Source organism: Gymnodraco acuticeps, unplaced genomic scaffold (genome assembly GCF_902827175.1).
Source record: "Gymnodraco acuticeps unplaced genomic scaffold, fGymAcu1.1, whole genome shotgun sequence".
In the NCBI taxonomy this organism is placed as follows: Eukaryota; Metazoa; Chordata; class Actinopteri; order Perciformes; family Bathydraconidae; genus Gymnodraco; species Gymnodraco acuticeps.
Window position 1 is genome coordinate 2,560,930 of NW_022991187.1, and position 15,764 is coordinate 2,576,693.

General features: G+C 46.3%; 1 protein-coding gene across 1 annotated transcript in view; it reads left to right on the forward strand.

The window, feature by feature from the left end:
* Positions 1-211: 211 nt before the first annotated feature.
* trpm3 (transient receptor potential cation channel, subfamily M, member 3) overlaps positions 212-15,764 on the forward strand; it is a 192,760-nt gene continuing 177,207 nt past the window's right edge. The window contains 1 exon segment of the mRNA XM_034238276.1: positions 212-775. Within this exon segment, the coding sequence (XP_034094167.1) occupies positions 572-775 (204 nt within the window). The 5' untranslated portion in view covers positions 212-571.

Below are 15,764 nucleotides of genomic sequence, written 5' to 3' on the forward strand. Positions count from 1 at the left end.
CTCCACCTGTCGTGCTGTCATTTCCCCCTTCTATTCCTGTACTTTATCAGCCCACCCTCTGAGCTCCTTGTTATTATTTTGTCTCTGTTTTGAAGCCCCCTTCACCCGGATCTAAAAATCGTACCCCCTCCCTTCCTCCCTCCCTCCCTCCCTCCCTCCCTCTCTCTCTCACTCTCTCTCTCCCTGCGAGGAGGGAAAACAGCATCACCCCGCCGAGCCTCAGTAACAGCACATTCAACAGGGTGCAGGCAGCACCTTCTGCTTCGCCGCCTCTCCTCTCTGACTCGCATCTCTCCTAGAGGAATGCTCCGAGGGAAAGAAGAAGAAGACTGCAGCCGGGCAAACGAAGATCTGTTGTCCCACGCAAATCAGAAGAGGTGAAAAGTAAAAGAAGAAAGGAGATTTTACAGTCTTTCAAAGTAACCAAGAAGACTTGAAGAAAGTACAGAGACACTGAGCTACGCCGGCTAGTTCAGAAGGAGTTAAGAAGGGAAGATGCCACCTGTGGCGCGAGTTTGATTTGAACAACCTCCTCACTTATCACTTGTCTTTGACCACATTTTCAACACCAATGGCTTCCAAGAAGAAGTGGTCCGAGCGGAGGGAGCTGCGCAGGGATCGGCCGTTCTCCACGCGGGACGATTCATCGGTTGCGTCCGGGACATCTGGGCCGGGGCGCCCCACCACCAGGGGGCGTTTCTCTGAGTCGTGGAAGAGGATCAGCTCCAGAGGGGGGTCCACCAAGAGGGGGGCGCTCAACTCTCAGCAGCCACCGGTAAGATGTTTGGATGATACACCGGCCCCCTCTACATGTTCCCCCAAAGATTAATCAATGACCTGGGTGCTGGGAGGGAACAGGAAAGGCTGTCAGGGTAGCACCTTCTCCTGGGAGGGAGTTAAGCAGCAGTGAGGGATTAGGAGTTAAGAGATTAATTAGAATTATGAGCATTCAAACATCAACATCCTAGATGATTCACTCTGTAGTGCCTCTTGCTTACACTTGAGTGCTAAAAGGCACATAGTATTATCTTAAACTATTCACTGTCTTCCACCCTGTTTCCTTGGAAACCAGGTGCTGCAGTCTGATGACAATGTGTTTTCACATTTGGGTTTGTTTTGCCTCATATAGTTCATAAATAGTAGTAATGGTGGTACAATGCTTATATGCTAATCACCCTTTTTAGAGCACCACAACACATTATCCACTATTAGTGATGATGGTGTCTGTGCTCCCTGGAAATAATGCGTACATTGACCACAGGGTCAGTCCATCAAAAGCCTTTAACACACAGTGGATACTTCATTGTGAACTGTAGGCACAACTGTAGCATGCTATAGTGATTCAACGTATGAATGAACTACTTGGTGAATGAACAACAGGTGAGACAGCTCTGAGGAGAAATGTGAGCCACTTGCAAGTCAGTTATCCATGAGAGGCAACTGTCTCTTTTATGGCTTTCCTCTCCATAACGAACCGTGTTTGAGTGGCTGTGATATTACCATATTTATTGTCACTTGGTGATCGGCTAAAAATGTTGAGCCACTATAAAACTTGTCCAAGAAAAGAGGGCATGACGAGGAGCAATGATGGCTCAACAAAGTAACTGCCAATATCAAGAAATGTACGATTCTTAAGGGGTATTCTAGTGAAATAAACATCAATCAAGAAACATGAATGACACATCAACAGGACTGACAGCTGGGAGGCTTTATGTAGTTTTTCAGTTTGCATGGTGCAATATCCCATTTGTAGTATTGTTGTGTAATAGCAGTTCTACAACTTGAAAGACTGGAGAGGAAACACCCCCCTTGCCAAACGTGTGAATAATACATCTGAAGACAGCACAACTGGTGGTATTTACACATTTTGAGATTTGCTGTCAAAACAGTTAACGTTATCGAGAGAATTATGAAAGAGCAAACCACTTACTATTTTGGAAACTGCTTGCACACATAAAGTCAGTCTCTGGTTTTCTTCTCTTTTGTTCTTTCACTCCTTCCCCATTTTCTCCTGCACCTGCTGTGTGCTGGGGTGTTTTCAGTGCTTCCAAATTGAGTCATCCTCTGTGTCTTTGGGCTGTCTGTCAGTAGAGAAAGAGTCTCCATATGGATCTGGGGACCCAGCCACTTGAGATGTAGCACTTGCAGCTAGCTGGTACACATATCTTACTCAGCCAATGTGTGTGGTGATATTTGGCTGTGATATATCAGCTGGGAGATGCGTGGGAGACAGAGATATGCATGGTTGGAGATACCAGATCCATTCCTGGGGTTTCAGTTGTGCCCCAGTAACCAGCGCTATTTTGTATTGCACACATATCGTGTTGAAAAATATATATAGTTTTTTTAAGCAATACTTGAACTAGTGGGCTGTCAGACAGTTCTGTCACAGAGGTGAAATTCCAAAGATACGGAGCGTCTAAAAACAAAATCAATATATTTTCTAACAGTATAACAAGTGTGTGTGCTCATGTCTGCTTCTATAACTGCAATTTTGTGTCTGTGTGTGTGAAGCTAAGCTTGATCCCCTGGGATTTGTGTTGCTTGGTTATGATGAACCACAGAGTGATACTGCCACTGAGCTCTATATTCTTGAATCATTAGACACTTTGAATCATTACTTAGGTGTGTGTGTGTGTGTGTGAGAATGAGTGAAACACAGAGTGAAGTTTAGAAATTGGAAGAGAAATGAAGGCGAGAGAATTCCCCCACAAGCTCTTTGTGAATCCAAACCTCAATGATAGACTGAGAGAGAGAGAGAGATGAGGGAAATTAGAGGTAGATATGGAGAGTGAGGAAGAAGAGCTTTAACACCACTGTGGATTTAGCTTTGTCTCTTTAAATCCAAAGAAGTCTGTATGTCTTGTTATGGGTGTAAATCTGTTCCTCTAAAAGTATATATTTGCTCTTTATTTGTATGCAGGGTGTCCGCGGGGTCTTAAAAAGTATTACAAGTTGATAAATCAATTTAGCGAAAATTAAGGCTATAAAAAGTATTAAACGGCATTTTCCAAGGTATTACATTTTATATCTTGTTTTCAATAAGTATATAAAGTGTCCAAAGAGGTTGTATTCTGCAGTCTGCCTGAATGTAATCATTGCGTAGGTGTGTAGTGTGATTCTGTGAAGTTTATTTATGGCATCCCGTTGGGTTTGACGTCATCTGAACACTGCTTGATAGCGCGAAGGTCCGTTTACGCCGGTTGTTAAACAACATCGTTATGGGGAAATGCAAGTTTGCGTCCAAATGGTTGGAAGATAAGGAGGAAGGACCATCAATACTGTATATAGTCAATGTGAGGTAAAGTGTGTCGCCAATGTAACCGGTTAGAACTCCAAGTGACGATGAGGTCTTAAAATGTATGGAAAGGGTCTTAAAAAAGGCCTTAAAAAAGGTCTTACATCTGACTTCAGGATTCCTGCATATACCCTGGTTTGGTTTCTACTTGAAAAGTAAGTAATTGCTGTTGAATACTCTGCCCTCCAGGGATGCCAGAGTGAGGACATTTTCACAATGGTTAATAAAGCAATAGACATTTTTTAGGAAAAAATATTTGCTGTGAAGCCCAATTCCTGTAAAGCACTTACTTTGATCCTTAATGTCGGCTGCTTTGTTACTGGCCTCTGCGATCAAGCTTTCCCTGCACGGCCGCTAATCGATAAGTTGATGGACAGAAAAGCAATTGCCAGATTTGATTTATTTTTAAGTTAATAATAATTAATAATTCCTTACATTTATTATAGCACTTTATCAATGACTCAAAGCGCTTTACATATACACACATTACACATATATGATACATGCAATGGTCAGATACTGTGGACAATACCCACAGGAGCAAGTTCAGGTGAAGTGTCTTGCCCAAGGACACACCGGCTTTACAGACGCAGCAGCGGCGGGTTTCACCCCTTGATCTGATGATCATTGCACAGCGCACTGCGCCACACCGTCCATCGAGGCGCTTTTACAAGTACACATTGGTATTATACATGTACTGTGGACAATACCCACAGGAGCAAATCCGGGTGAAGTGTCTTGCCCAAGGACACAACGGCCTGACGCAGTGGCGGCAGGAGCGGGTTTTGAACTGGAGTTCCCCAGCACTCCCCCTTGATCTGATGATCGGATGCACAGACCACTGCGCCACCCGTCCCACAAGTTTTAACACTTAAGAGAAAGCTGTGTTAAGACTCTCGGTTATGAAGATTTCTCTGTTTCAGATCACAATAAACAGACATTTTGGCGGTTTTGGAAAATCCCAAAGCATGACATTTCTAAAGACATCACTTGGACATTTAGAAAGTAAAGTGGATATTTAAAAACCAAACAATTAATAAATTAACCGATAAAATAAGTAGCAATTGACATGAACATACTCATTAGTTGCAGCTCTATTGCACACTGCACCTTTTTCTTGAGATTTTCCACCTGCTGGAACTTGTTTTCTTTGTATGTTAGGGTCTGTAGAGATAGACCCTAGACGTAGAGACGTCCGATTAAGTGTTTGTCTCAGTTTGTGTCATGCTTCTGTCGTTATCACATGAATGCCCTGCAGTTCAACAAGCCATCTGTGGATACAGTAGGCCCTCTGCATAGCTTCAGAAATCCCCTGTCCCTTTTTTACAACAACATGTTTTTAAGATTTTAATTGCGTGTGTAATGTCTGTTTTGTGGGTTTTGTGTGCTTGACTGTGCATGTGTTTGTGAACCAGTTTGCCATGTGGACTCTACCTTAGAGAATATGGCAATTTAAAATAGGGGATGCTTTTGGCTGTAATAAGTGTCATTTTGGGACCTCAGTGTCTTTTAAACAGACATTCTGCCCACAGCTTCGGAATAAGACTTTAAAAACAAGAACATTCATCTTTGTCCTGTACTTGTTTTTAGTTACTCTCATTGGGCTCATTGGTGCTCATATGTTCGCCACTGTATCCTGTGTCATGTTGATAAAAATATGATTGATCAGTCACAGACCCTTGTTAATGCTTTAAAATCGTGTGGAAATGGTCAGTTAATTCAATCAGCAGGTGGGCAGCACAGTCCTGCTTGACTAAGTAACGATGCTAACCCCTAGATTCCACCGGGTCCGTCTGCGCCGTGTTACGGCTGCAGGCTATCCCTCCGTAGTCTTTCAAGGATGAGGAGAAATGCCAGCGTTCTCCTCCGGTTTACAGGCACTGTGTCAATTATATATATAGAATAATTATGATGATGAATGCATTTTTTTACCACTAAAATACAGAAACACATCTTTGATTCATGTCGTTTAAAACTGGAATATTACAATTATTACTAACTTTGTCTGTACAAAGTAGCCTGTCCAGGAAATATGCACAAATCAACAAAACCGCGGCGCAGCCGTAACGCGGCGCAGACGGACCCGGTGGAACCCCGGCTTATAACTAAGGTTGCATTGAGTTATATTATGATGCATTAAACCTCTATTCAGTTAGAATCAGTATAAGGCAAAGGTTGAATATTATTCATGCTTTAAATTCCCATCCCTAATTGTATGTTTTTATTTGCACTGCAAATACAAAGCAATTTTAAATTGTACAATCTCAAGCACATTTTCCAGAGGTTTTCCCTGCCTGACTGTTAAGACGTTGGTATTCGTCAGAAGGTGAAATCAGGCCGTTTGTTGCCTTCCTTGGTAAGGTGTGGTGATGCAGAATGAAGCGTTGTTCCATGTTGACTGCCTTGTCCTCTGATCTTTTATATGCAGTGTCTTTTGGACACCAGTATGGTTTTGGAGTGATTGTGACACAAGAGAGCGATACACAGTCTCTGCCTGGAGCTTTCTACTTGTTATAAGTATAAACAATAAACCACTTATAGTCTTAAAGCTTGACCTGGGTCAGCACATTTGTATTAAATGAGAGTTTAGGAATAGAGCGCTACAGCTGTCTGGATGGAAACTTGTTTAGTGTTAATTGTTTCTTGTCCATTGTGCATTATAATTGGTCGTGCAGGCAGTTTTTTTTATCCTACTTTTTGAAAAAGGCCTTTTTGTCCTTTGATTTTTCACTTTGCTGCAATGAGTATCTTCAGGGAAATATCTAATCATCAGTATGAACCATGAGCAAAGAGTGAGGCTGCAGCTCCATGCTGGGCTCACAGTAGACGGTATAAGGCTCTCACTAACACATTGTCCCAAACACTGACACTTTGAGTATAGATAATGAAAAACAAGCTATAAAGTGTCCTCTTTATAGCTTTGAGTATATCACAATTTCACAGGATCAAATTATTTATTTTGCTTTTCTTTTTGTTTTCTGAAATCTTTTTAATAAAAACATTCACTGCTCTTAACTATACTCAGTATTCACTCTAGATACTGACTTCAGTTTACAGAATGGTGTTCCCCTCATCATCACTAGCAAGTAGTGCTGTAGCGACGCGTCGACGTCGTCGACTTCAAAATATCGTCGACGACATATTTCCGCGTCGACGCGTCGCCACCATAGACTGTATGACGCCACACACACGTGGGTCACCCAAAGCAACAAGCAGTTCGCAATCACACTTCAAACACAATGGAGACTGAAACGGCTACCAACTCCTCCTCACAGGATTGCGCACGAAGCCCTCAAACGAAAACATCTCGCCCCAGGTCTTCAAAAGCATGGGAATATTTTAAAGTTAGTCCAAAACGCAAAGATATTTATATATTTATATCTCACTGAGACTGCTGCTTGACCGGAAGCAGCAGCTAGCTGCGGTGGCAACCATTAGCAGCTAGCATTTGCTCTCCGATTTAAAATGGAATTATGGATTATAAATTCAATAATTTTTTTATACATAGACGTTAAAAACCTATGGATTAACCGATTCAGCCGCGTTTTTTCTCATTTGAATGCCATTGAACACGTATTTTGATCAGATTGACAGCTACGGCGGTGAGACGATCTCCCTAGAACAGGGGTGGCCAACCAGTCAGAGGTTAAGAGCCACATTTTTTTCTATGTTACTGCAAAGAGCCACATCAAACACATAGTCACTGATACCGCTTGTTTCCGTTTTTTTGTTTTCTGGAGACAAGATTTCAACCACGTCACTGATGCATCTTTGTGGCATTGGGATATATTTTTTTTAAATCCTCTGGAGCAGAGAGAGGAGCTGTGGATTATTGTTATTGATTAATGCATCAGTGTTTCTTAGGGTTAAAAACACTAAACTCACAACTTAAAATGAAAGCGTTTAGTTTATTTAATAAAAGAGCTCATGTTCAATGTGAAAAGTGACAGTAGTTATAGATTATTTGCAATTTGGTGCTATATATATATTTAAAAAAAAAATTATATATATTTTTTAAACACCTTGAATTTCAGGGGGGGCGCGGGGCTCCGTTGGCGGGGCGCAGCGCCCCTCCAAAACAATGGTAGGGGAAACACTGGATATTGTTTAATCAAGGATAGGTTTCCCCCCCCCCTCAAAGGTGATTGGTTCATTGCATCACAGGTATTATTTTGATTGGCTCTTGGGCCACATCAAAATTAGACGCTGTCATCCTCTCATACTGACACCTGACACCACACATACACACCGGGAGCCGGGACGAAAGTAACACGTGACGAAAGTAACACGGGACGAAAGTAACGGAGCGATTTTATCCGAGCCCAAACAACTTTGACAGGCCAAATTATGTTAATACTTAACAGACCTACTAAATATCAGGTTTAACTGTCAGGAGTAGCTAGTGTTGTCACGATACCAACATTTTGGTTTCGATACCAAGTCAAGAATTGCGATTCTGATTCTTTTTTGATACTTTTCTTAAAAAAAGGGAAACAGTCTTAAATGTAATTATTGTGGTTTATTTCACACCAGAACCATAACACAAACTTTTAAACAATGAGAACAATAAATAAAATAAATGACAAGATTTCCTATTAAATAAAATTAATACATTTCTTACAGACAGGCCTCGTGGTGTCCGTAGGCTTGCCCTCACTGTCAGAGATATAGCTCAAATACTTCCAAATTTCGCTTCTGGCGTCTTTTTTGTCAACAAGCCGAGGCGCAGCGGCAGTTGCACTCCCACTTGCAGCCATGCTTCTCGTTTTCTCACATGCTCTGGCAGCTAGCGCGTGCACGAGAGAGGGGAGGCACTTGAGCGTGCTTGAGAGGGGAGGGACTGCAGGCACGGCTGCAGTGCAGGGAGTGGAAGCAGAGCGCTGAACACACACGGCTCTTATTAAAACGGCGCTTTCTCACCGGAGTACTTTCCCCGTCATTCTTAAAGTACCGATACTAATTAAACGGAGGAATCGTAACGTTTTTAACGGCAGGGTATCGCGGTACCTTTCAAGTATCGGTACACCGTGCAACACTAGTCAGGAGTCAGTGTCTCTCCCCCAAACTCACACATATACAATTCGATATGAACTGAAGAGCCGCATGAAACTAGGCAAAGAGCCGCATGCGGCTCGAGAGCCGCGGGTTGGCCACCCCTGCCCTAGAAGCTCTGTGAAGGTACGTGTTGTGATGACTGTATTTGCTTCCCCTGTCGCGAGTCCGGATCACTCAGTGATGATACTATGTACCTACATAATCTGTGGAGTCTCAGCTTTAATCGGATATCTTGTATGTGCAGCTACGATAAGTAATAAGGGTACTTTTATCTTGAGATCTGTGCCAATGTCCGTTAGCATTTTTCGCTCAGGGGTCATTTAGATGCTTCTTATGAGACTTGTGTTTTGTTTTGATAAACATGGTTTGTATCGTCAGTTAGCTGAGATTATTTCCGTTAATCTGGTATAACACATTAATAGGTTCTTAAATATTAAGATCCCCTGAGACACAGTATCGTGAAAAAAAAAAGTTTTACATTACGTTTTTTTTACATTACGTTTTTTATGAATTGAACAACAGAAAAATAATCGTTCGATTAGTCGACTAATCGATCAAATAATCGCCCGATTAATCGTTTTCAAAATAATCGTTTCCCCCCAGCACTACTAGCAAGTAATATCTAATTTGAGTGAGACACTTAATGAAAAAGAGGGCTTTCCAAATCTACTCCACATTCTGTTTTTCTCTTGACTGCCAAGTAAATTACAGCAGCAGAGCTTTGGCTGAGTCTGTGCTCTTACCCAGTTCCATGCAAAATATGTTATTTTTCTCAGTGGCTCCGAAGTTGAAATTGATGAGTGGTGCTGCACCAACTTTTCCCAACAGCTTCGTCCCGCTGAGTTCTCAGCTTTGCTTTTTGGCAGTAGGCGGAATATGACAGTGTGTGGTTCCAGTTTAATATGAAGATGAAACATGGGCCCACATTTTGCTGCTTTAATGCTGTTGAATGACTCGAGGTCTCTCCCCTGTGGCTCTGCTTTTTCTGTGCCGTGGTGAAGTTGTACTTGATGCAAATTGATTCTCAGATCTGCTTGTGCATTTTGAAGCGTTTTTATACGTACAAAAGTGGAGGGGCACGAACAACTTAGATGTGTAAGCTTCTGGTGCTATTTTAAATAGCAAATAGCTGTAGGCTATCCATGGTTCCCGATAGAAGGGGGGGGGGGGGGGGGGGGGGGGGGGGCGGGGGGGCGTATAAGGACAACAGACACTCATCACGAGGTCACGATATCAATCGATCCAGCAGAGCAATAGCCTATAGGCAAAACACAGAAGATCAACAAAAGATGACTTACCAAAGCTGAAGTAGACGGTCAACTTCATTCATTTTCTTTCCGTTTGATTTGAATCGCTATACGCTGCTCTCTCTCGTCTCCTCTTCACAAACAACTACTATTTTCGCGGCACACGTACTTACAGCCAATCAGCTCTCTGAATTATGAGATGACGTTTGGTGGGTATGGCAGCACAATGCCCCTATGGTGATTATTTTGTTGGCGCACACATTGAATAGAAAAAGACTCTGAGCATGCGCAGTGTAGTTTTTACAGCACCCATTCATTTAGACAGTGAGAGAGAGGGGCTAGACCCACGTCGCTCAACACGGCTCAATAGGCACAATGTAGACACTAATTAGAAGAACGCAAACTAAAACAGCTATGTGCAGATAAATCAGATGATTAAACATGATCTTAAAATATATTTTAAGATGTATTTAATTTGCATTTTTAATTATTATATTAACTTTGTGTTAATTAACTTTCTGCTGACACTAGGTGGGGCCATCTAAGTGTTAATACAATCTAACCCGTACATATCAGTTTCCGAAATATCAAGTATAAAATATCATACAAAATATATGTTGCATCTTAAGTGAGCACATTCTTGCTGCTATGATGACACAGTAGTCTTCCCTTGTGGTTTTTACTATGAACATCATCCTTTAGAGACCATTGAGCACACAATTATGTTTCTAACAGGAAATTGTGTTAGATAGCGAAACTAATAATAGCTGGTTTACCGTTATATGTGGGAGATGTGGCTTGGCCTGCAAGGTAGTCAAAAACAAGCTGTGAAGAAAGATGAACCGTACAGATGGCCTGGTGATGGATGGTGTTGCTGTAATCATAATAACATTATTAATGTTTCAGCAAAACAACAATTGTGCTGTGCTTCTCAAGTCTTCTGGTTTGATAACAAAACAAAACAAATTAGTTTTTATTTGACAAAAGTTGCTTTTTTGCAATTAAATTCTCTTGAATTTAAATGTGAAGATCTGGAAGAATTGACAATGACATACGGCTATCTAACTCTATACTTTGACCTTTCTGTTGGCTCTCGCTAGACACAATACACATTAGTAGACACACAGCAAGGTGACAAATCACTTTCTGTCAGACAAGTACAGACTGAAGAATGTATTATTGCATATGGTTTGAAGTTCTCATTCATAACACTCCGTTCGATGTCTCACTATGGGATGCGCCTCATCGCGGAGCAAACAGAAGCATCAATCTCATTACGCCAATCCTGATTGGCTGGTGATCTTGACGTCAGCGTCAGGGAATTCACCCCCTATAAGTAGCTTGCGCCACGACGCATGCGTCATTCAAACACCTCTTCTCGCTTCAGAGCACATCTCTATAGTAGCCGGACAAGCTTAACGGTCCACAGACTGAACCCAAATATAACCATTTCGGTCGACGGGCGCTCGCCGGCTATTCCTTCTGCTTCGCAAGAAGACGGTAATACTAACGCCAGTTAGTATTAAAATCGACCTCGCCGTTTCTTTCCCCGGAAAGTAAGGTAAGGTTTTGATTTTTTCTCAAGCTAGCTACGCACCTGTTGCTAGCTAGCTTCCCCTTACTACCGACACCACGGTAGCGAGGACGCTTTTCTTTTTCTCTCTCACGGAGGAGAAAAGGATTAGAAGTATATTGACACACCAGTCAATATTCTTTGAGAACAAAGGACCCACACCGTCCCTTTTTCTCCGGATTAAGGACGGGTTGGTAACACTTTTTCTCTCAACGACGTACCTGTTACGAGCGGGTCCTCTCCACGCCACGAGGCAAACAAGATGGACGCCTCTCCCCCTCACACCAGAGGAGTCAGGGACTCGGAGGCTCGGTCATGCGGCTGCGGGTTGAAGATAGCAGGCACAGACTCACACCAGGTCTGCTCGTCCTGCCTCGGGCTGGAACACGCCCAGGAGGCTATCGACAACCCCGGCTCGTGCGGGCATTGTGCCCACTTCACCCGAAAGAGCCTCCACCGACGGCTAGCACACCAAGCTAGCTTGTTGGAACAGGACTCCCTCATGTCCACTGATTCGCCGTTTGGCAATCAAGACACGGGGGCGTCCGCCGCAGAGACTGAGCCCCTCACTGTGTCGGTCTGGGGCTCACTAACAGCGGCAGCTGCGGAACCGGGATCCCACGCCGTGTAAGGCCGGGACCCGGTGGCGGCAAGAGACGCGGGAACGGAGCCCCACGCCTCACCAGGCGGGAGCTCCCGGCGAGACCTCACCATGGTCTCGCCCGCAGAGGCTTGGCCTGCTCCGCATACCGCCGATGGAACTGCTGGTGGCAGCCCACCTCCTACCGAGGATGGGCCCGTCACCAAGCAGGAACCCCATGCTGCCAGCGAAGGTGGACCGTTTCCAGTCGACCATGACTGAACGGTCCTACAGAGCCGCAGCGTTGTCCACCAGGGCTCTGAACGTTTCCTCACTGCTAACCGCATACCAAGCGGAGCTCTGTGAGGATATGTTGAGTAATCCTGGACCGGCCGTTCTGGATGAGTTGGCCGCGGTCACAGACATTTCTCTCCGTGTCCAACGCTGCGCCGTCCAGGCCACGGGCAAAACAATGGGGATCATGGTGGTGCAGGAAAGAGCTAGATGGCTCAACCTCACCAACCTCCCAGACCGGGAAAAGGAGGATGTGCTTGACATGCCCATCGTTCCCGAGGGGATTTTCGGCTCCGCTCTTGCCTCCATGCAGAGGAGATGCGAGTCGAAAAAGAAGGAGGACGAGGCCCTCCACCTCTGCCTCCCTCGAAGGGCCCAGCCGCTGCCTTCGCAGCGGCAGCCCTTCGCAGCGGCAGCCCTTCGTCCAAACTGCTCCGAACCCTGCTCGGTTCAAAATACCGAAAACGCAGAGGTCGCAGTCCGCCCCGACTCCCCAGCCCAGGCAGGGGACGAGGGCGAGCTGGCCTAGAAAATCTCCGGTTCCGGCTGCAGCCCAGGCGCAGCCAACCCAGAATTTCGGCCAGCAGTCGAGGAAGAAGAAGCGAGCGGCGTGACAGCCCCTCCTTCTCCCCTCTGTGACAGAGCTGGAAGTCTACGGTTCCCCAGCTCTAAATGTGTTCCCGCCGCCTCGAGAGATGCCTCAACACCATCCTCAAGTCCGCGTAAACACATGTCACACACTTATTGATTTTTCTGTCATAAAACATTTTCCGCTGACGCATCCAGGCTTCGAGCCAAGGGCGCAGCTCGAAAAAATGAAAAGAAAAACAATAAAAACAATAAACAGCCTGTCAACTGTTCCCCTTCTGAGAGCAGCGACGGCCTCTCTCAAAGGGCGGACAATTGACGGGTCTGTGAAGGCACCACCGTCACGCACATGCGCAGTGCCGGCTGGAGCTGTAAAGGCACCACCGTCACGCGCATGCGCAGTGCCGGCTGGGGTCGTGAAGGCACCACCGTCACGCACATGCGCAGTGCCGGCTGGAGCTGTAAAGGCACCACCGTCACGCGCATGCGCAGTGCCGGCTGGGGTCGTGAAGGCACCACCGTCACGCACATGCGCAGTGCCGGCTGGAGCTGTAAAGGCACCACCGTCACGCGCATGCGCAGTGCCGGCTGGAGCTGTGAAGGCACCACCGTCACGTGCATGCGCAGTGCCGGCTGGAGCTGTAAAGGCACCACCGTCACGCGCATGCGCAGTGCCGGCTGGAGCTGTGAAGGCACCACCGTCACGCGCATGAGTAGTGCCGGCTGGTGTTGTGAAGGCACCACCGTCACGCGCATGCGCAGTGCCGGCTGGAGCCGTAAGGGCACCACCGCCACGCGCATGCGCTGTGTCGGTGGGGATTGTCGAAATGGGGCACCACAGTGCTCAGACACTGGAGGGCCCCATAACACAACAAATAGAGACTCAGAGGGGAAGAGACGTGACATCTCAGCTGGCTCTAAGGAGCATACAGCGGGAGATGCTCACGACAGTTACACGGAGCTACAGACTCCAAGTCACCGTTACCCCCCCTCGCTTCTCGGGCATTCTGCATTCGCAGGCCCGAGGAGAGTCAGCCCATATTCTGGAGAGAGAGATTCTCTCACTGCTAGAAAAGAGGGCTATATCTATTGTACCCGCCGAGCAGAGTCAGGGCGGCTTCTATTCCAAGTACTTCCTCGTTCCCAAACGGGGAGGGAACGGAATTCGGCCAATACTTGATTTGAGGGCTCTGAACAAATATCTAAGAAGATATAAGTTCAGAATGCTCACTCACACATCTCTGCTGCGGCTCGTGCGACAAGACGACTGGTTCACATCAGTCGACCTGAAAGATGCGTATTTTCACATCCCAGTATATTATCCACACAGGAAATATCTGAGATTCGCATTTCAGGGGATCTGTTATGAATACAGAGTACTCCCCTTCGGTCTGTCTCTCAGTCCAAGGGTGTTTGTACGATGTACGGAAGCCGCGATAGCCCCGTTAAGACAACAGGGTATTCGCCTGGCGACCTACCTGGACGACTGGCTGCTTCTCGCACAGTCGGAGCAGGAGGCTGTTACGCAGACAAATGTCCTCGTAAAGCACCTGCTCAACCTGGGTTTCATAATAAACACAGAGAAGAGCATTTTGTGCCCCGCGCAGACTATACTCTTCCTGGGTTTACGCCTGAACTCGGTGCCCTTTTCAGCTCGCTTGTCAGCGGAAAGAGTGAAAGCTTTCAGAGCTTGTCTCGCTCTTTTCCAGCTGCGCAAACATGTTCTCTTCAGATCATGCCTGCGATTGCTGGGGCTCATGGCGTCAGCCATCCTGGTCGTACGACTGGGACGCTTACACATGAGGGAGTTTCAGCGCTGGGTGGCCGCCCTAAAACTAAACGAGTTATGGTTACTGTGAAATGCGTAATGGCACTGCGCCACTGGCTGCACCCGACTTTTCTAGTACGAGGTGTGCCTATGGGTGCTGTCCTTTCACGGAAAGTGGTCACCACGGACGCATGTCTGACAGGTTGGGGAGGTATTTATGAAAGTCGCCCGGTGAGGGGTCTCTGGAGCAGAGACCTCCAGCGGGCGCACATAAATTACCTGGAGCTTTTAGCGGTGTTTCTCACCCTAAAACGCTTTCTGCCTTACCTCAGGGGACATCACGTCCTCGTGAGGACAGACAATACGACCACAATATCGTATATTAACCGCCAAGGGGGTTTGCGTTCTCTCCAGTTACACACACTGGCGCGCAAACTGATCCTATGGAGCGGTAGACGTCTCCTCTCTCTGAGAGCGACGCACGTACCGGGAGTGATGAACCTCGGGGCAGATCTACTGTCCAGAGGTATACCACTTTATGCAGACTGGACTCTACATCCAAGGATTGTGAGCTAGCTGTGGGTGCGTTACGGCAGAGCCGCGGTGGATCTGTTCGCATCGAAAGACAACGCTCAGTGTCAGCTGTTCTTTTCGATGCACGATCTAAATGCACCGTTAGGCGTGGATGCACTCGCGCACGATTGGCCCCCGGGCCTTCTGTACGCGTTCCCACCCCTGGCTCTGATACCCCAACTCTGGCCAGAGTGAGAGAGCAACGCCACACACTTATCCTGATAGCTCCGCACTGGCCAGCTATGTACTGGCTAGCGGAGATATATCAGCTGCTGTGCGGGCAGCCATGAAAGCTCCCACTACGCAGGGACATACTGTTCCAAGCGGGGGGGGCGATCTTTCACCCACACCCAGAGCGCTTGGCTCTATGGGCCTGGCCCGTGAGTGGTACAATCTGAATACAGTGTGACATGAAGCTGACCCTGGCAGCTGCCAAGCGAGCCAGTGGCACTCATGCACTATCTGTACAGTCTTCATGCACTCAGTTCGCCCCAGGGCAAACAGAGTGTGGTTGAAGCCCAACCCTACCTTTATCTTAAGGCGGTTGGTTCAGGTACCACATTTGACATTGAGGCATCCTCCCCGCCACTGTATTCCTCCGGGGAACATCGGCCGGATTTGCCGTGTCCAGCCCGTGCTTTACGCACGTACAGGGACAGATCAAGGGTGCTTCGTCATAATGACCAACCCCTTGTGTCCTGGGCTAACCCTTATAAGGGCAAGCCTGTTACTAAGCAACATCTCTCCCACTGGTTTGTGGAAGCAATTGCTTTGGGGCCCATACGAGT